General features: G+C 39.0%; 2 protein-coding genes across 2 annotated transcripts in view; both read right to left on the reverse strand.

Annotated features, from left to right (window-relative positions):
• The window catches only part of LOC140234500 (nuclear receptor-binding protein-like), a 64302-nt gene extending 56149 nt beyond the window's left edge, over nucleotides 1-8153 (reverse strand). Inside the window, exon 1 of the mRNA XM_072314541.1 lies at nucleotides 7943-8153. Coding sequence (XP_072170642.1) covers nucleotides 7943-8071 — 129 coding nt within the window. The 5' untranslated portion in view covers nucleotides 8072-8153. The remainder of the gene's footprint in view (nucleotides 1-7942) is intronic.
• Nucleotides 8154-20237: 12084 nt separating this feature from the next.
• Nucleotides 20238-22356, reverse strand: LOC140234509 (uncharacterized). Its single transcript, XM_072314551.1, has one exon. The coding sequence runs from the start codon at nucleotides 22354-22356 to the stop codon at nucleotides 20452-20454; it is 1905 nt and encodes a 634-aa protein (XP_072170652.1). The 3' UTR covers nucleotides 20238-20451.
• Between the last annotated feature and the right edge of the window lie 292 nt (nucleotides 22357-22648).

The following is a 22648-nucleotide window of genomic DNA, read 5'->3' on the forward strand; positions in this document are numbered from 1 at the left end:
TACAGTAGTGCTATGTACAAATACAAAATACAAGTTGTCAACTTACACAAGTGAGGCTCAATTTGATCTTCTAAACACTGTTTACTCATTGAATATGTCTGCCTACAATGTAGAAGAAGTACACATTTTGTTGGAAGAGAGTTCCAAACAAGCTGTACAGATGTAAGCACTACATTGTAATTGCTTCATTTCCTGAAAGATTGCTTGCAGTTTCTACCAAGCTGCATCTGTAGATTATTCTTTGTTTTTGTTTTTTTAATCTCTCTCTTTGGTCAGTTGCACTAATATTTATAATTTCTGTGGTTCACGGAAATGCATTTCCCCTGCGTACATGGAAGGGCACACGTACAGTAGTACACTGTTGTACAACTGTACACAACATACTCAAAGTGCCGAACACTAACTTCATGAATGTAGGCCTATGCTGTATAGGCCTACTTGTACATTGTATGCATTCAAGTATTATTCTGTATTTTGAATCCACATTATTTGGGGAAACCACCACCCTCTTTTAAACTTGCCTACACTGTTTAAATACATGTACTCCTTACTATAAATGTTACGGTTACAGTATACAAACGCATAGGTACATGTACATTGTACACTCCCTATTAAAATTCACATAAAACTTTTTTTTTTTTTTTTTTTTGCTTAATTCATTACAAACTAAGCTGTACAATACTGCAGGTACATACATTTTATGCTTATAAAACGTAATGCACAACTGTAACTGGCACCTTACCCTTGGATGTTGTGGTCTAAACTGCTTGTTAAGTTTAGGGTTCTGTGCCCAATAGAGTGAAGGCCTAGGTGGCCTACATTGTACATGAGAATGTGCACTACTGTACTATACTATATTGGGTTTTTTTTTTTTTTTTTTTACTCAATCGTTGTTTTCACATATCACATGTACAATGTACATCACGTCTCTAATCTCTTTCCCTGTGGCCAAATACCCCACGGAACTCCACCAAACTCCACCAAAATATGGAAAATATTGAAGTGATGAAGAGAGAACTGTTTTCCAGACGCGCAAGATGACACCCTGTTTAGATGACGCACAGATCAGTTTACGAGGTCTCTTTTCATCTGATGCCAAATTAACACTGGGCAGCTTGGATTTCCTAGAAGGCCTACCTTGCTGTGGTCAGTTGGAAATGGTCACCCTCCAAAGGCCAGCTCTGCAGTCTAAGAATGCATCTGAACAGGATTTCATTATGTGGTCACGGCAATGATTTTGATTTTGTGTGTGCAATGATCACTGCCCTGTAGAAGCCAATTACAGCTTTTACTTTTGGTTTCATGATGTATAGAAGTAGACAGAACTTCATGTACTGTAAACTGATGTACAATATACACTGTACAGTACATACCACGTAGGCATACTAGTACAGTATACAGTACTGTATTAACTGCTTGCATGCAAATTTGTCTTCACAGTGTATTTATGTGTATATTTTATAGGCCTACTTGTACAGTAAGTTTTGCATAGAACAGGGAATCGGGACAAAGAAAGTAAAATGAAAATGATGGCACTTATCCAGTGATGTACAGATCAATGTGGGTAGGCCTACAAATATACAGGCATGTATATGACTGAGGTAAGGAAATAACTTCAAATTTGTTCTTCAACAAAGCAATTTCTCACTGAAAACATGTTTGTTTGTTTTTTGTTTTGTTTTTTTTTTTCTGTAACCATACTCTTTGTTCGGAACTTTCTTTAAAATAAAAAAATATGTTCTGTGAAATGGAGCACAGTATACACATGTAGGGCCCCCACCCCCCATCCCCCCGCCAAAAAAAAAAAGAAAGAAAAAAAGAAAGAAAAGAAAACAACCTTGGACTGAAGGTGCATTGATATTCAATATACAGAGTGATTTCCTTTAATAACTGTTTCTCTATTTCTTTTTGACTTCCAATAACACAGGCTGTTTGCATTTTAAAAGTTAAAGGGTGTGTACAGTTCTGGTTGAGGTGAGGATTTAATAGCTTTTAATGTTCTGCGAGATATTCAGAAACCACTCTATGAGATGTCAAAGAGCATGCAATTCTAAGGGGTATCGAAAGTTTATTTGATGAAAATCGGTTTTGAAATGGCCGAGATATCCAAAAACAAGGTGAAACAAAGAGATCCTAATAAAAGGGCATGGCCTGTCGCCTTTTATTATTATCACTTTTTTGGATATCTCAGCCATTTGAAAACCAATTTTCATCAAATAAACATTGAATCCTTCTTAAAATTACTTGCTCTTTCATATTTCATAAGAGGTTTCTCATTATCTCACTTAGGAATGTTCAAAACATAAATTCCCAACTCAACCAGTACTGTACAGTCCCTTTAAGACTGCGAAATATTAAAGGCATAAATTTGACATCAGATTAAACTTCATGGCACTCCTAATTGACCAACTACAATGTTACATACACTTGCATGTGATGCAAATAGGATGAAGATCATGATGTATTCACTTCACTTTGAGATGTCCCAGAGGTCTTGGCTGTAGACATTGGTTGCCAACTGTTTAACAAGGTTCAGTCGCATGCAAAACATAATGTACACAAATATCTACAGTGTACAAATACTAGTAGCGTACTGCCATTGAATGTTATTACTGTACGTGTAAGAGCACACATGCTCGCAAAAAGTTGATGCCATAATTGTCATATGATGTCAGCAATTGGCTACGCCCTATTGCCTCCCAGACAAAACACTACTAGGCCTTGGGCTCTGTCTGGTGTTTTGGAGAACTTTACAATGGAGGGGGGGGGGGGGGGGGGGTGCATACGATGTACATGTAGTTCTTTCTCCACTCGATGTTCTCAATTCAGACAGGATGATGGTATGGATACATGTTGTATGTACATGTATGTATTCATGGGTCTGTTCACGAAATTGGGATCCCTTGTGTTTCTATGTCTGTGTCATCTTCATGAAAAAAATTTCAATAAAACGAAGAATTTATTCAACTATTTGAAGTCTCTGTGTTATTTGTCAGTTTATAGACTGTTGATATGTACAAATTGTACGTACAGTGCATTCCTGTTATAGCAGACATTGTTTTAACAAAATTCTGGCTACAACGAAATAAAAATTCAGGCCACAACATTGTCTGCTCTATGTTATTTGTTCAGTTATAACGAAATTTTGATATAACGAAAGGAAACTGCAGGTCCTGATGACTTCGTTGTAATGGGAGTCCACTTTACTTGTATGTACATGTACATGTACTGGAAGTACTTTGTATTTGGGACTTTTGTTCCTTGTGTGTGTACTGCATTTCACTTCACAGAAACTGTCTTTCTTTTCTCCCCTCTTTCAATAGAACCATTGCTGTTCCAAGACAAAATGGGTGATTTCATGTTCGGTGTGAGTACTACTGCTACAATGTATCTCCCAAACAACTGCCTTTTATTAAAAATCGAGCTCCAACACCAAGCTCCAACACCAACGGTCAGATTTAAATGCACTGATACCGATTACAATTATCGATCTCCAACACATGAAGTCCGCGGGAATAGCACAACGACAACAACAACAAAAGTGATGGCACATACAAATTGTACAATACGTAGTCAAAGTCAAATATCAAACTATGTACAGTGTACAGTGTAGTCATGACTGCTTAGTTTTAGACACATGAGGAAGACAAAATGCCACAAATTTCATCCCCTCTCTAAAATATAACATCTTAATTTTGTTCCCGGGTTAGATTTGTGCAGTCATGTCTAAAGTGTTTGTGTATTAGTTACATGTATGTGGGCTACCATTGCACTTGACACATGTACACCTGTATACACATGTACATATTTTACAATATGCATCTTCTTATGGACGTGAATTTGCATCTTGCACAGCAATGCTAACACCAGTCACACTGAAATTGAAATGACAACTTACTGTGTATATTGTAGATGATAATTTCTAAACATTTAGGGGCTAGAGTTGGTCAATGGGGAAAAAGCATTGCCAACACAAATGGTGGAACTTGGTTGCACCAATTATCAGGAATACACTGTACGTCTTAATTTTGAAGTCAACCTCCCAATACTGATTACACTACAGTACGTCTTAATTTTGAAGTCAACCTCCCAATACTGATTTCAAGTTCAGTTTTATCGCCAGTGCTCATGCTGAGACAGCATTAGCACTAGCACTACTGTAGCACTGAACTTAAAATCACCCACTGAGAATCTGCAGTGTTGGAGCCTTCCACATTTATTGGCATTTCACCTCTTGGTAATCAATGCTACAATCCACTACCATTTGGTGTGTACCAGGAAAAGACTTTTATGTACAATGTTAGACAGAAAATAATGTGGGGATTCTGCCCTGTGCTATACACAAATGCAGGTTTCTGAATGTGCTTGACTCGTTATCACTGAGAAATACAGGCTAGACTGTGTAACAGATGCGCTTCTGGCAAAAAACAAAACAAAAACAAAAACAAAAACAAGAAACTACAGCTGTAATGCAATGTGTACATGTTACATGTACATGTGTGTATCTTCAAAATCTATGTGTATGAACGAAATGAAGATAATTATAAGGAATGAAAAGTTGCTGGGTTAAAATGTTGAACTCTTTCCGTGCCAGGGACTTCAGACAGTGTGTAAAACAAGATGAGTGTTTCTGTTCCATTGCTTTTTAATGCACTCATGGCTCTAGACTATTGTACATACTGATACTGTCGTCTACTGCAACTCTGGAAATACACAAACTACTATACCTTTATTCCAGACTAGAATCTACAGAGTAGGATCTACAAACAATGGACAGTATTGAGAACAGTGTGGATGAGATTGACCTAGTCCTAGAGTTTCTAGGTCTAGTATTAAAGAACCAGCACCAAGGTTTGACCTCCCATGCCAAAATTCAATTGCATGCAAATGCATAGGTTTTATATACTGTATGTAGCCAGGGGTCCAATTTTGACAGCGTTATGTTTGAATTACAAATCGTAGCAGCGGCTTACAAATTTTTTGCTTTTAAGTGTAGACCCTACAGTATACAATGGTACAATTGGCAAAAAACCTGTGGACACCAATGGCAAGGTTCAACCTCCAGTGCCAAAATTTGACCACATGCAAAAGCATAGGTTTTACATGTAGCAGGTGGTCAAATTTTGGACAGCATTATGGGCAAATTATGGCCAGCTTGATTCACTGACCATAAGATCGGTCTGTATCTTGTCATTGGGGATATGTTGAGGGGAGGCTACATATTACATGTATGTCTTCGCAGAATGTCCTCCTATACAGACCAAAGGCTGTCATCCTGGCTCCCGAAGGGGTGCTCTGCCCGCTGGCGTGCATGGACCAAATGTGGACTTTAACCCCAATTTTGAACAGCTTTTTAACATTCAAACAAGTTTGGCATGATATGACACATTATGAAGCAATATTAGGGGTAACTTTCCCACATTCTGCATTTGCAATCAAAATAGAAAGCTACAGGTGTAGGGATGCTCTACTCAGAGTAACTACAATGTACATGCAAATACAACAGTAGTTAGGCCAGATCGCAGAAATTTGTATCCACTTCGGTGATATTGTAACATCGCTGTCTGCTAGCTGTAAGTCATCATTTACAGTAATATTAATAATGTACGTACATGAAGTCGTGCTCTCATTGGTCGAGGGACCATTCCCATTGCACGTACTTTGACATGACGTCTATGACTTAGAATACCGATACGATACCTACAATTAGCGTTCATCATTCAGCACTAGATGGCGCTCTCGCGCATTTTATGTACATCATTTTCTACACGCGCAGTGTGCTCAATTTCTGAGCCCATTCGCGACGATTGCTAGTTGTAGCAGTTATGACAGGGGTGCATTGATATCATTCTTTTCAAAAGTAATACGGCCGTACTGCAAACAACATGTTCGAATCACAAACCTGAACTACTTTTGCCATCACGTACGTGGGTTTGCGTCTGCTACATTGTACCTACCGCTAGTAGCCCGAGGAGGACGATCTGTTTGACACGCTAAGTTGAAATTTCTCACTTATTTGCCGTGACCTTTGGTGTATTTTGTACTTAATCCACATTGCGCAAAATATGGCAGTATCGAAACTTTACTTTTTTCAAAATTGAAATGTTTTCTGATTTTTTGAAAGGAAAATTTATTGAGCGCATGTTAGCGCATGTGGCAAGAACGGTACCCGAAATGGACCTTGCAATGCCTGTTTCAGTGAAATTGGCTGCCCGATCAGAGCCTGTATGAAGAGCTTCACGGTTGCTGCCGCGGGAGTCGCTATGGGTGTTGTGTGATTTACGACTGCCCGCGGACGCCGCGCGCTGGCTCAGCTCTCTATTTACCATGATCGGTGAATCGAAGCCGCTAGGGCACTCGCTACTACAATGGGAAAATCGTAACCGCGAAAAGTTATTAAAATGCAAGATTTTTACAAGAAAACAAAAAAATTGGCCGATTTCAACACTTTTCATGTGTATATTACGTATCAATCTACGGATAATTGATCTCATTTCATGGCTTGGTGTACATCTGATTTTTATATGAAAAACGCTAATACAATGTAGATCTAACGTTAGTTTGCACAGCACAGGCCACTGCACTGTCTGTGGCACATGTAAATTTACATGACTGTGTGCAGATCAGACAGATGTCACACTTAACGTATATATAGATGCTGAGTGGAAGAGCTCCCTTGATCTTATGAAGGCCTCCAATGAAGTGGCTTCGAGGGCGTTTTTAGGAAGCCTATTCCAAGCAGTTACTGTGCCCGGAAAAAACGTTAGGCCAAACTTGCTAGTAACATTAATGTTAACGTTCCAGAGTACGGTTGGCTACCAAAAACAAAACAAGGCAAAACAAAACAAAACAAAACAAATCACAACTTCATTTAGCCCGACCAGACGCTGTTAATACGCTACGCGAATACAGCGTCTGACCAACGAGCGGGCACCTACAAAGTGGGGAACCACAACACAACTACAAAACTTATGAGAATTCATACGTTCTTTATTAACAATGTACACGTTACCAAACGTTACTCACCTTAAGTGCATGCTTGTATTACAGAAGGTTCGTAAGTCCATTGAGAGCCCTCGTGATAAGTCCGTGGAACCAAAAAATGATACTTTCTGGCGGATTCCCTAACACCGTCAGGGTTCATCGTTGCAGAATTCAAAATGGCGCCTTGATCTCTGCGGAAATCTTTTATGCGTGCGTGCGATGCGCCGCTTGAGTGTTGGTGTAGCAGCACGGTCGACAGCGCGACCTTTTGAAAGGGCATTCAGATCATGTGACCTCCCGGATATTGGAAATGGCCTGGCGTGAAAGACGATGTACTGTTCGTGAACCGTTCACACATGCTGCATATAACCATCATTTTAGGTAAGTTATCAAATCTAAATTTCAATATTCATAGCATAGATATGAAGTCTCATTATCATTTTGTTCGTCAGATGAGTTTGAAGTGACAAAAAAATGATCTAAAGTATCAAAATTCAATCCGATCGCATGCTATCGTTGGACCCTCTTCGTGTTTGGAGCTTCGTTGGTACAGCCCTGTCGCGCTACGTATGTACAGCGGCGACTGGGCTGTGTATAGTTAAACTTCATTTATATGAAAAAGTATCACGCATCATAGTCCATGCACCATCACCATGATCACCACTTGCATGATATTGGTATTCAATGTACCGTCAATAATACTTAAACAGACTCGACTAAAATGTTAGCACCCGTCTGGTTCAATTAGCAGCTGATTAGATTACAGCCGGTAACCAATGCAGTGGTGAAATGGTGCAGTAGATTTCTATGTGTGCAGCCGACAGTAATGCAAGCTCGCTTGCAGACGAGAGCGAGTGGAGAGCACCGTACACTGCACTGCACCGGTGTACAGATGTGTACATACACGCAGATGATACAGACACGTTGTAGAGGCTGTCTGTACGGTAAATGTACGTACCTTTACCCGTCGCTTCTGCCATCTTCCACACGGACTATCCTCTAATATTTCCTCCTCGTCGTCAGTTTCATCACCACTGTCCCGTGGAGACTTAGTTCTTTCGTCGTTCCCTCCCGTGACCGGCATCATCGGGCGCTAGAACAAAAAACTAGAGTCTTCAAGGGAATTGTCACGATGTGTACATGTCTTTGTCGTTGTGCTGCTTTCAGAATATACAGTACACAGTGCAAATGAAAGGACAATTCTGCGCGAGCTATGATGTCGACGGTATACGGTACTGTGTGTGTAACGTGTGTGTGTGTGTAAGGCGCGGATGTTCAGCACGCATATGGAGCTCAAAATGAATGAGGTGGCGCGCTCGCTCCGATCCGCTCTTGCGCAGCTTCTGTAACGTACGCACCAACGGTGGGTAAATACATACTGTAATGCATTATGTTTGCAAAGAATAATCTGCGCGCGCTCGCTGGCTCACGTCACACACGTACATTATGCCTCTGGGATAATGGCGCGCGATGACCTACCGGTAATGCATTGTTTTGTTTTGTCTTGTTTTACTTATCCACAACATTCTATTCGTTCCATGTAGCCTACTAATCAACTACTGTAAGGTCCAAACTAAACAAAAGTTCTGACTAAAGTGTACTTTATAGTAACCAGCGCAGTTAGTAACGTTCCTCAAAAGATGACTAGCCGAGATGACGAGCCAGAAAATACTGCAGTGCGAGAATTGCCTAGAGGGCAGCAGTACACTTCAAGCACAGAACAAACATAGAGTTCTGTGACTTCAAGTCTGCAACAGTACACATTATGTTGGGTGTTTTCAGTTTCAGTGCTGTATAAAAAACAGAGGACAGCTCTCGCAATTTTTTGTTGTCGTTTTGTTTTGCTTACGTAATGCAGTACTTTACAATGTTTTTATCCCGCGGAGTTAGAAACATTCGAGATTCCAAAATTACTCAAACGGAAATGTTCACTTTTACAGTATAACCGGTGCTTGAGCTTGTGACAGTGCAATCTCAACATTATAGCAAGCCTACCAGCGATAACCCCGAACTTGTTATCACCCATTCAGTATAATACATGTATTGTTTAAACCGGTACACACTATTCCTTATCAACCTCGTTCGAAATCGCACCTTTCCACGACATTTCACATCAGCCCTTAACATTTAGCACCAAGACGTCGGTTGATAAAAACTAGGATCGGGAGGTGACCTTCCATTGCACTTTTGGCGATTAATGCGTCTTAATCATCGACGAAAAGAAAACTATGTATATCGACTTTGATCTACAAAAAGGAACACATAAGGGTAGTTCTTTTATTATTATTATTATTATTATTATTATTATTATTATTATTATTATTATTATTATTATTATTATTATTATTATTATTATCATTATTATTATTATTATTATTATTGACATATCTATCCTTCAATCTATTGGTCTGTTTGTCTATACCCTGTCAGCCTATCACTGTCTCTTACATGTAGTTCGTATATTTAATGTAGGCCGTCCTATACTGGACCTATTAAGCCTATTTATTACATTAGTTACGCACAATTAATGTATTCTCATCTAGGCCTACAGAGAGTTTTTGATTGATGTTATGTTTCTATGCATCTGGGATTAATAATTAGAGTGCATGTGATCCCGAAGATAATCTAAGACAGCATCGAAGCTATAAAGCCAATATATTTGCATGTGATCAAAAAAAGTTGGCCCATAGTGCTGAAGATCAAGAGAATGCAATCTTGTGAGGAGAAAAGAACTTTAGAAGGAGAAGAAAACGAAGCAATAGAAATCTCAAGAAATCCCACAGTCTTTTTGTAATAGGGCCACATAGTATCCACTGATAGATTGTAGGTGAAAGGGGACAAGAGGGCGTGAATATTATTGTCATCATCATCATCATCATCATCATCATCGTCGTCGTCATCATCATCATCATCATCATCATCTTCATCATCGTCATCATCATCTATAGTAGTAGCAGTAGGTCTAATAGTATTTGTAGAAGTAGTAGCATATTGTTATTGTTTAGTAATACGTATTATCAGGGGCGGATTCGGGAATTCTGTAAAGTGGAGGCGCCTTTGCAAAATTAAAGGGGTGCGCACGCACCCCCATTTTTTCTTTTTATTACTTTTGTTTCAACCAAAAATAAAGATGGGGCGCGCGCGGTGCGCCCCATCCGGATCCACCACTGCATAATTTATTTACATTGTCATCATCATCATCATCATCATCATCATCATCATCATCATCATCATCATCATCATAATAGAAATACATACATAGCGTCATTTTCCATTGTGATCAAATAGGCCAAAAGGCGCTTAGCACCAAAAGAAAATGACGGAAATTGCCATAAAGGAAAAAAAAAAAAAAAAACAGAATGTCTGTCTTCAGAATGTCTGTCTTTTTTTTAATGCATTTTATTGAAATTTGGCACATGTGATTACTGTGATGTGCAGGTATGTATTTTTTTTATTTATTTATTTTTTTTTTTGTTAAAATCAAAATCAATATACGTAGTTGAAATGGTAACGGTATTTTTTCAATGATTAGCTGTCCATGATATGTTGATATAGTCAATACTTTTTTCCCTTTCTCCTATTTTTCTTTTTTTTTTTCGTTTCTTTTTCTTTTTGATAAAGTAATCTGAGTATATGGATTGGGCTGGTACCCTCAATGATAAAGTCTCATTATTAGTTGTAATAGTAACGATATTTTTTTTTTTTCAGTGTTGAGCAGTGTTGCCATGTTGACATGATTTTTTCCCTTTTTTTCCTTCGTTTTTGTAAAAGCAATTTTAGAATTGATTGGGCTGGTCTCCTCATTGATTGCTCACTTCTTGTGATTTGCCACATTTCAATTCAATTCAATTTTCAATTCAATGTGGTTTATTGTGCAAAAATAAAAAAATAAATAAACAATCCAGCAGCTCGAAGGCTGATACGGTTGCTTTACATTAGAATCATAAAAAAAGAAATCAAAATGACACTGATACTATTAAGCATACGTGAAAAAAAAAAACACTAAACATGTGACCACCGTAATGTTTGTTTTTTGAATATCATGTCTTTTATATCATTGTTTGTACAGAGGGGCACTGAAAATAATCTGTCTGTTTTTATGATTATGATTGTAAAACATGTGCAATTGGCTGCCAGACAATATTTTTTTTATAAAACTTGTTTAATTCAATTCAATTCAATTCAATTCAATTCAATTCAATTCAATTCAATTCAATTCAATTCAATTCAATTCAATTCAATTCAATTCAATTCAATTCAATTCAATTCAATTCAATTCAATTCAATTCAATTCAATTCACGGTTAAACAAGGATATGATTTTAGGTTGCTCCTTTAAAGGACGTTAAAGAGTTTTAGTGTTCAGCTCGCACAGACCAGGCCCGGCGCCATGTTTGGTCTTTAAGAATGAGCGAAAGCTCGTTTCCCCAAGATTTAATAGAACGCGAAATGTGTAAAAGACCAGAATTTGATGATCGAAAATTTCGAGTGGGATGGTACTGACTTATTTCTTCAATGACGTGATAGAATTTGAAAGATTATTACGTTCTTCTACGGGCAATATTACGTTTTTCTATACGGGCAACCAATGAAGACTTTGTAAGATGGTATAGGGGTAAAGTGACTGCGTTTGCTTGACAAAAGGAAAAAAAAACCACCAAATAGCAAAACAACAACATCAACAACAAACAAACGAGGCGTGCAGTGGCGTTGTGTAGTTTTTGTAATTTGCCAGTTTGTAAGTTTGGTAAAAATCATGACGGTCATCATCATCATCATCATCATCATCATCATCATCATCATCATCATCATCATCATCATCATTGTTTTCATCGTTTGTCATAAATTAACCTCAAATGGCATGGTGATGTTGTTGTATGCAACACGATCAGCATTTAAAAAAGAAAGTATTACTAGTAAAAGTTGTTTGATCGAGCAATTCACGTACTCAGTTTACTTAAACGTACAGACATTCATTTCTCGGTTTTTGTTTTTTCCAAGTGTTTTGTTCAGTTTTGTGCAGCTGCAGCACTGGAGTAGGGATAACCTAAATCGAAGTATCCAAGTTATCTGAAGAAAAAAAAAATCAAAGTAGAAACATTATCATAAATCATATGGCACGTATTTAGATATTCTTTTGGCCACATTTAAGTAGTGATCAGGGTATGAATCAATGCAAATCAACATAATGTGCACTGCCTTTATAGTCCACACAAATTTGTACTCTGTTGATCAACTAATTAAGATTTGTCGCCAATTCTTGAACAGCACCATCTACGGTGAAATGCCTCATGGGATAAAACGAAGCTCTCAATACACAGACACCGGTATTTGACAGTTTACACGTCATTTCAAAAGGTGGATATTTTGATATAAATGAGGATCATTCATATTTTTTTCCCCAACTTGAGATGCGATGTCTCAATTCTACTTTACCCAACGGAAATCTCAGAATTTGTTTAGCCTCTTAATACTGCATCAGAAGCAGATCGTTTTTCGATTAAACAATTCTTTTATGATGATAATAATTATCAATAATAATAATGATAATAATAATAATAATAATAACCATCATGAAAATCATAATGATAATAAGAATAATAATCATGAAAGGTAAACCCCAACCCCCAAAATGAGGAAAAGAAGAACTGAAAGCCAATGCCGAAATTTTTCTGAAACCAGCTGGTGTAACATTGAAATTTTAAGCCTTGCATTCTAAAATATCTATCTTCTGTGAACATTGAGTGGGAGGGGGGGGGGGGGGGTGGTATGACATTGATAAGACGATTGAACATGCCAAGACCAAAATCTTTGTCATAAGAGAGAGACATGTCTTTTGTTTCCCCTTGAAAATAAGATCCAAGCCATCTGGCAATAATAAGTGAGTCTACGCTCCCTTGAAATAACGTATAGTTGCTTCTATAATATCATTCTAGGAGTTTATACAATTTTTGAGCTTTATTCACTGATGGTCCGTTCATAGCATTCCAACTTTGCACAAATTTATCACCGTTATGTAATCCAAGCTCGTTATCAAAACATGCAGAATGTCGTGCTAATACCAATGTTTGCATTGTTTGAAAAAAAAAGAGGCCTGACGTGTTATACATCAAGTTAAAAACGTCAGTGCGTGTCTCCTTTAATCACCTCTATTTACTTTCTTTGTTCTCTTTATTTATGTCCAAAAATCCCTGTTTCTATCTTCGTGGCAATATCTTGTCTGACAATGATTCGGAATAGTAAAAAAAAAAGTACAGAAAACACGACGAAATTTGAATTGTGCTGTCACAAAAACATGACCATCATTTATTGTATTGCAGGAAATTCGTTGTGTTTTTCTCGAAATTGATTTACTATGACAATAAAGAAACTCGTATCTCACAAAATATCTTTGACGACTCGTAGCCACTTTACTTTAATTATAATCATTGTATAGGTAATCTACAAAACTGGTATGCATTTACATTTACAGTCCATTGACAAAACACGTAATTCTTTTGCCGCGATTTTTCACACAGAATGACCAACCCTCGTGATGTACAGACGAAAGACCTGGCCGTTACCAGAATTATCTCTCGAAAGTTATGATAGCATGAAAACTACATTACCATAATTTATCAGAACAGCGTAGAATATCAAACATCATATAAAAAGAGTGAAATTCATTATCATCGTTGGGAACAGTTGGATATAGTGAATGACATGCTTAATCCCAACACATAAACCATATAATTTTCCAACTCTTCCCAATTCACTATAGGACAGTACAAAATTCCTCGTTGATGAAAAACAGAAAATACCTACGTCTTTACAAGGTTGCAAGAAATACACTTGGAATGTATGATGTATCAATATCTAAAACGAGCAGGATGTCACTCTAGTCACATGTTGAACTTTGAACTTACCATTTGAAATCAATGCTGGACTTGAGAATTCAACAAGTTTCGACTACAGTGCACTCTCGTTATAACGAACACGGTTATAACAAAATTCTCGATACAACGAAGTAAAAATTCGTGTCCCTTAATTATCATCTACATGATTATCTTTACGTACTTTACTCCTCGGTTAAAACGAAATTTCGATATAGCGAAAGAAAACTTGCGGTCCCGAGGACTTCGTTATAACGGGAGTCGCCTGTATAGGCGCCCACTGAAGAACACAATTGTTTGACAGGAATCTACTAACATTGTTAATTTTTTGTCTTATCCTTTCTCAACTTTAAACCGCACGCTCTATTTGTCATTGCAATATTGAAATTTAATTTGACACAGTTACGGTACTCTTTTATGAATTGAATTCAATTAACAAAATGTTTTAGAAATTAATAGATAGAAACAAAAACATATTTCACTCAACTTTGGTATACAAAAGAACATAGCAACAGAAGATAGAATGCATTACATGCTTTGGCATTTTCTACTTTTTTAATGTCTCGCTGAATTTTACAGAACTCCTTAACTTGAAACTGAACTTGCTGGAACAACGACTATGACATTTTCTAAATCTTTGCAATATGAAAGATTAGGTGACATGGTAAAATGTTAAGAAAAATGATAAAGATAAGTAAATGCTCAAGAATATAATATAATACTTCATTTGCTTCCAAAAATAAGCTCATTTATTATACCAGTACAAAACTCTCTCTAATTAAGATTTCAAACACAATGAAGCTTGACTACAACACCATCATAATTTAGAGCAATTGATTTACTTTTCAAAGAGATCAAAGCATACGGCAACGCTGATAACTATAAGATTTCGTACAATATTTTGCCGTGAGAATCATTTCAACCATTATTGCACAAAAATTGTTAAGAACCTCGTATTTCTCTGTTAAAAAAAAAAAAAAAAACAGCGTCGACGCTAAACCGCTGAAGTGATCTATGCTAATCAACGGGGAAAATACGTACAGCTTACAAGGACAAAACAACAGGCACTATAAGCCTTGCATTATAAAAACATGGCTCTATCGACAGAACCTTGTGATCAGTTACGCCAATGGTTACGTTAATGGACATTTTGAAATAGATGGCCTATCATATGATATCAATACGGCGATATTCATCATGATTTGTCAAGGAAGCGTGTGCAATCATTGAATTTAATATAATCAGAACAAAAATTGCACGCTCTAGAGCTAGCCAATATCCGATTAGAACTGATTACGCGACAGTCGTAAACAAGAAATAGCACTATAAACGGACTCATAATGAAGGGCTATACAACACATAAGAAAAAAAAAAACAACAACTAAAGTTATACTGGTTTCCCGGATTGTGAACATACTACAGTACTAAGAGAATATAGACTTTTTACCCGGATTGGGATGGTGTGATAGCATAATTATCAGATTATAGATTATAGATTATAATTAGATTATATAACAGGATGAGGCTCAAAGGAAAGTAAACTCTTAAGGCGCTATCAAGACATCACACAAATACCTCGCGAAAGTTTCTGTAAACTATTCTTAGCTCGCGACTTTTAAAATCACGACTTTTTAAATATTTTGTGGGAGGGGGTGGGGGAGGGAGGGGGACAAAATTAGTGCATGTACACGGCACAATGAATGTCCCCCCAGAATTTGCTGGCTTTTGTTACTATTTAGACCTCCTCCTGTTAGCAGAGAAGCTGGCAATATATCGCCTTTCTGTATGTGGACAAAATAATTATCTATTTTTGTTGATATATATATATATATATATTTTTTTTTTTTTACAAAGACTACGACACGTATTATACTCGCATGATCAGCACAGAATTTAGTGATTCTGTAGTTTCGTCCAAATGAAATAAAAACAACAACGACAACAACCCGGAATAAACAGGAGCCGAAATACAATAGCTTTGATTCATGTACTGGTTGGCTTTCGCTTGACTTTTAGATTTGTAAAGAATTATATTAGTCATCGGATTGAAGTATTTTATTACTGGTACTTTTATGTTTGACTATTATGAAGATGAATTGTAAGAGTCCAATCCTGGGGTGTGTGAAATTCTTGCCTTTGTCTAAATTGTGCTATTAAAAAAAATAAGGAATAATAAAAGGGAAACCAGTTATTACAAACAGTGTCAGATGAGGATTTTGAAATACATCAAAACATTAACAATGAAGTTACTTTCTAAGGGTCATGTACCTCTCAGATGTTTAGGGTTTAGGAAACAAGTTGCACTACGATAAATTACAAAAGAATGTTCAGTCAATATGAGCACTGTACAGTGTAAATCATTCATTTTTGTTTTGACTCATTGCTGCCCCGATTGCAATCCAATGTCGGCTGCAATACCCGTTCCCTGCTGCGGCTATGTACGATACTCGGTATAATACAGTGCTGTACTTAGTTGTAGTGACCGGACAGTCGGTCGCCGGCAGCACACTAGTGAGTTTGCTGCCCTCAATGTTGGTCTGTCAAAAAGAAACTCAACCGTGCTAACAGAACTCTGTGCACGTATAGATTGAGTGGCTTTCACCCATTTGTACTTTTCTCACTCTAAGTATACTGATGCAAATGTATTCATGCGACTTTTCGTACCTTCGAAAATTTAAATTAGTCATAATCCCAACGGCCCAACAATGGACCTCATTCACAATACACATATTACGATTTTTATAACAAAATAGTGGCCACGTAGAGGGCGCTTTTCGTCAGAAGATAAGGGCGAAGGATGATCTAAGAGAATGATATAAATCTTGATATTTCACTCAAAAGGATGGCACCAGTTTCCATACAGTTGTATAACAAAAAGGAGAAAAGAAACCAACAAGCAAACAAGCATGTTTTAATGTGATTGTCTACTGATCTCCTTTAAAATGCTGATACGTTTGCTTATCAGCATTTTGACTGCAGGAGAACAAACACATTATCTGCATGTTATTGTTTAGAACTCACTTCTCATTTTCGTGAAACTTACTGACTCGATTGCAATAAAACTCATGGGATGTCTAAGGTTATTCTTAGAAAAAAAATTAAGCCTATATGAACATGACTCTTGTATTGAAAAGTCAGCAAACTGCACGGGCTACTTTGCTCAAAGATCGTCGAAATATAGACCGACAAGTTAGTGTAAAAGATGAATGCAGAAATATACAAATCACATAGAGATAACCGTGAGACACAAGCACACTATATCCGTTCATCGAAATGTTTTAAAAAATCTTCTTAAAGCGGCACAAGAACGATCCACCAACATGGCTTACAATAATATTATTTACGGAACGTCAAATCGTACGTTTGGCACTATGTCTTGATATGAAATTGAGTTGCGTATTTATAATACAAGTGCACAAAACTTGATAACGTAATTATTGCAATGTGAGCATTGACAACATATCCAGGCACACATAATCACCATGATAGAGAAATATAACCAGTGCTGAAAGGAACTTAAGCTGACGCCCTCTCTAGTTCAGTGTTGGTTTAACTCCTTATGATATAGCCATCTAAATCAACAATAGTTTTATCGAATCTTTTTTGTCCCTTTCACTTTCTGAACGATGGGAATGAGACATTGACTTATATCATTGATAGTGATATTTCATAGCCCAGAGAAAGAATATTGTCTAAAATATAGAGACGAACATAAAGTTATCCATGCGAAACGTATGATACCCTATCATACGAATCACTCTGACTTTACATACGTCAAATCTTTCGACGGCCGGACGGGTGACAACGTAAAGCTTCACAATGGCATCGTCTACCCAGCTCAAGGTAACTGCCGATGGTTTGTTTAGGAGTTGAAGGATTTATCACATCTGTATCTATACGCTTGATGTCATTAGAAGTCGCCGTTATTAACGCAAACTTTACATTTTTGCACTTTATGTCTCATGATTGAAATAAACGCTACCATACTTTTACTTTGAGAGAGATAGTAGATTTGAGATGTAATTGATCAAAATCTGATTGACACTACTTTCGATGTCCAAACAATGAATACTACCATAAATAATGTTCAAAAGACGACACCGTCCGACGCCTGCTTGGTTCGTTCATCCTGGGACGAGACATTAAACTATTATTTTCCCTTGGCATAGGCGTATAACTAGATGTCTAACCAAGCTTGGATAACAGTAAAGTCAGGGCCCCTGCTTATGCACGGTAGATCAATTTGGTGACACTGGAAAGCCGAGCTATGGTAATAACTGGTATGACCATGACATTATTTGGTATCATTAAAAACGATTTAAAATGACCCTTTTCACGGCCTGCTCACCTAACATCAACACTAGACATTCCTATCTAATGGCTGGATAGGATTTTCCTATTATCTTTTTTTTTTTTTTTTTTAGACCCCACACCTCTATCATTTTATGGAAATATTTTCATTTGTTTAGTTAGCCTTTTTCTGGCCACAAATTATAATAAATTATTACCCCTTACCATTCCTAGATGGATTACCGTTGAAATGCCCTTTTTAAATTCAAAAGTTCTGTGATCATAGACCTTTGACCAAACGGGATTTTGCTTAAAATCTACTAAGTGCATCTTCGCCTCACGCAGCATACCAAGCATGTCAAGTACCAACAAAATTCAAGCAGCGGTTTAGCTTAAATAATGAGAAACATCCAGAATACCTCTGGCGCCCTCTGCGGCGGAGGCATAAACGGCAAACGTATTTCGTGCACAGACGGTCCATCCTTCTTTGAAACATCGGTGCATCTTCATGTGCTATCTGATCAAAGAGTCTACTCTATCTAGTACAATGTGAATTGAATTGGCAGAATGAGAGAATTAGTGTGTAAGACGTGCGTACTAACAACATCGCTTTCATTTACATTTGCGGTGAATCCTACTGCAGGCGTCACACTGTCCCGAAATTAAGCAATGATGGACACACGATATGAAAGAAATGTTTAAATTCGGCTCTAATCGTATACACATCGGGTCAAATTCGGCTCTGGTCGTAAACACATCGGGTCAGATTCGGCTCTGATCATAGACACATCGGGTCAAGTTCGTCAGGGCATCTTAAGCCAGCGTAATGACCGTCGGTGGAATTTCTCAAGCTCCCGCAGCAACTTCGTGAGCGGTGGCAAGATCTTCGTGTGGCCATCGCGTTTTCTTCTTGTTTTCATCGGGTAAACGTCTCACTAAAGATTTGTATCTTCGTGTAGCATTCGTGTGTGGTTCGGGTGAAATCGATTGACCTGTTAGTAGGCATCGTACTTGCTTCGGCCGTTGACTGGCTTTTGCCAAAGTTCGGGGCCAACTTTGCATGAAATCGAAAATTCCACATCCGCTCAGACATCCGGTGTCAATTTCGGGAAAGTGTGACGTCACCTATCCAAGGTTGTACACCAGAGATATCTTCTGATTCTATGGTTAAGAGAAACATGCAGCAGACAACTTGACTTGAAACTATGCAGCGATTGTGCGACTAAATGGCCCAGTTAATGATGAAGCCAAGGGGCAAGCCTAGCTGTATAAAGTTTTGGGCACAGTTTCATGTCACACGTTTATCAAACAATTAAGTCGACAATTTCAACTTACAAAATGCTCGCAAATACTAGAGCAGCGACAAGGCAAACAACATATCAGCTGGAAATTGTCAATTTTTCACTATTATCAACAACGTTATTGGTATCTGACATAAACTGAATAAACACAATTCTTTATTGAATAGGACCCTGGTGATATTGATAATGCAAAATCGTCAACAACAACAACAACAAAACAATCGCCGAAGAATATCATTTTTACATCTTAGAATAGCGAGCTTAAACAGAACACACAATGTATGACCTTTGTAAACTGGCTGAGGAAGTAATTGGGGGGTAAGGGCTGGAGAATCGCACCCACACAACCCAATTTCACCAAATATTAAGAAACGTGACAGTTTGTATCGCTGATAACTTTATGTCCTCCTTAACACACTTATCAAATTTTCTCTGAGGTCTAGATGTGAGGAGAAGACAATAAACTCGTCAGAAAAGAGGCTTAAAAGAGACAAGAATAGCTAGTTTGTTTGTTTTTTGTATGAATTAAGTTTTCGTCGACAGTGAATTGCCCACAGAATTTTATGGAGTACTAGTATATAGAATGAATCTGGTCTCATGTGTCACAGTGTTTTATACCGTATAATAGTTATGGGGCTAAAGGGTGCTAATGATGGAACCAAATATTCCTACATCAAAAAAAAAAAAAAAAAGGGGGGGAAAAGAATGAGACATCTTGGTAATGAGTCGTAAAAACAAAACGTAAACATAGGTAAATATCATCTTTCGCTAACTAAACAGACGGAATGTTTTGGTCCTGTACTCGACGTGGCGTTCTACTTAGAATTACATAGCTTACAATAAGTATGCGTAAAAAACACACTGGCTCTATTACACGGCACATTGCTCTGTGCAGTACAAAATGACCCACGATATTTTACTCTACCTCTACTGCGTATCACAATAAAATTTACCACGCTAGTCTAAAACTACAAAACCATCGCGCCTCAGCTTACGGCTCGTATTTCATAAAACGACTTCACTCTTAGACGTATGTACGTGCTGTCCCTTGTCGTGTATGACGTCATATATGACGTTGGAGGGCGTAGCTTTTGGTGAGAGTTGTTTGGAAGACATCGTTGACACATTAGAGTTGCTATCACATGGCTGTTCATTGACAGTTGCACGATTGCTGATGGACTTCTCAGGTTTGCATATAGCGCCGCGGGCGTCCATCGGCGGCGAACTTTCGTCGTCGCCCTCACTGCCTCCGTTATTATTATTCGGCGCCTCGTTTGGCTGTTGCTTGACCCACACGAGTTTCTTGGAGTCGCCACTCAAACCCTTCGTGGGGGAGCTCTGGAGGGGATTCCTCGAGCACACTCGGTCGGCTGTCCGTGGGACCGGTGGTCGGCTCTCCCTCGTCGTCTCTACCGGTGCCAGGGGAGAAGCGGCGGCACTCGGCAGCTCAGTGCCTGGCGTTGCAGCACTGCCTACGTCCGGTTTAGGGTTGGTCGGACCGGTTCGTTCAGGAGATCTACTTGTGTAGTTAACTAAAGGTATGTCATGCAGAGGATTAACGTGTGTCGTCAGATCCGAGTTTTGCGTAGCTACATTCTTAGTACTTCTTGGCACGGATTTGACAGACCCGGAGTCGGACCCGGCGGATTTACTCTCTAAATCCTTCTTCTTCTTCTTGTGTCTAGTTCCCCTCTTCACTCGCTTTGCCTTCGAGTTTGTCTGTCTTGGTGGCGGTGGTGTTGTGCATACTGATGGTACACCACATAGACATACGCCCTCTACTGGTGGCAATGATTTGACTGAAATAGGACCATTGACGCTCCTTGCCTTTATCGGCGACAGTTGTGTAGGTCTTTCGATTCTAGAAGGATCGTGCTTAAACGTTGGAGACGGAACTGCAGCTACACCCTTTTTTAACGTTCGCGTAGTCGTAGAAAAAGTAGTCTCTGCATCTGACCTGACCGGGCCTACGTAGTTTGAACACGTCGGTATACTGGACACATCGAAGGATTCATCCTGAGACGGATTTTTCAGTAGAGTTACTTTGGCAGCTTCACTTTCGTTTGACTCCTGGGAATCGTTTCGCTGTCTCCCCTCCGCTAGACTAGGTCCGTGGACGAGAACAACGGGCGAACTGTGCGATGACTCGTCTGCATAGGCTACATCATCCAGTCGTTTGTTTGCTATATGCGGGCAGGACGCACTCTTCAGTCTCGTATTGCTGTTCATGACCTCACACTGGAGCGCGTACATGTGCTCCTGTCGCGTCTGGATGTCGTCGTAGTCCTGGTCTTCGTCGAGAAGCTTTCTCGCTTGGCGCTTGGCCTCATCACGGGCTTCGCATATCAGGACACACGCGCACATTGCGATAAACGATCCTAGTCCTATGAGGACGGGTCCAAATGTCCGGAACCGCTCTACCTGGGCTCGGAGCTTTTCGTCTACCATCTTTATCGTGTCGTTCCCGACCACAACGGTTTGCATGGCAATTTCGCGCGACATGTATCCGCACGCAGTCATGGCCACACTTCCTGAGGCGACCACAAGCCCCAACACAAGGCATATGTGGACTGGGTTACATCGCACGCAACAACGTGTCTTTGATTCGGTCCCATCCGCCTGGGGCGTTGCCTGGGATTGAGGTGTCCCGTGCTCCTTCTGTGTGTGGGACAGCGTACACACGGACTGCTTACGAGTAGGTGACGAGTCCGTCGGGCTACTCTCCTGAGGTTTGCTCTCTTCGCTACCCCGCGACCCGTCCTGACTTCTCTGCGGAGAGGTGTCCGACCACTCCCGCTGCTCGGACTGCTGAGCGTCGCCCAAACGACTCGATGGCTCGGATTCCGGACCGCGTTCCGCGTTGGGAGTCGAGGCGTTTGATTCCGCCTCGGCTGATGCTTGGTGCTCCATCGCCGCAAGGGGCGCTGTTCACTACACAGACAGTCGGTGGTCATCAATGTAGCACAGGAATACCTATAGAATGGACAAACGGGAAGAAAAAAGTTTGCATCAGTGATGGTAGATCGACAAGACTATGCCATGACGTCACAGGGAAATAATCAACATTAGAAGTTTCATAATTCCATGAATGCATTCTGTTACAGGGGATGTAGGAAAAATGGTAAACGGGACTTCTTTTTTTTCGCGACACATGAGAGAAAATGTCTGTTTTTATAGACCCTGAGTCACTGTCATGACTTTG

This window comes from Diadema setosum, chromosome 10, assembly GCF_964275005.1.
Source record: "Diadema setosum chromosome 10, eeDiaSeto1, whole genome shotgun sequence".
NCBI classification, from domain to species: Eukaryota; Metazoa; Echinodermata; class Echinoidea; order Diadematoida; family Diadematidae; genus Diadema; species Diadema setosum.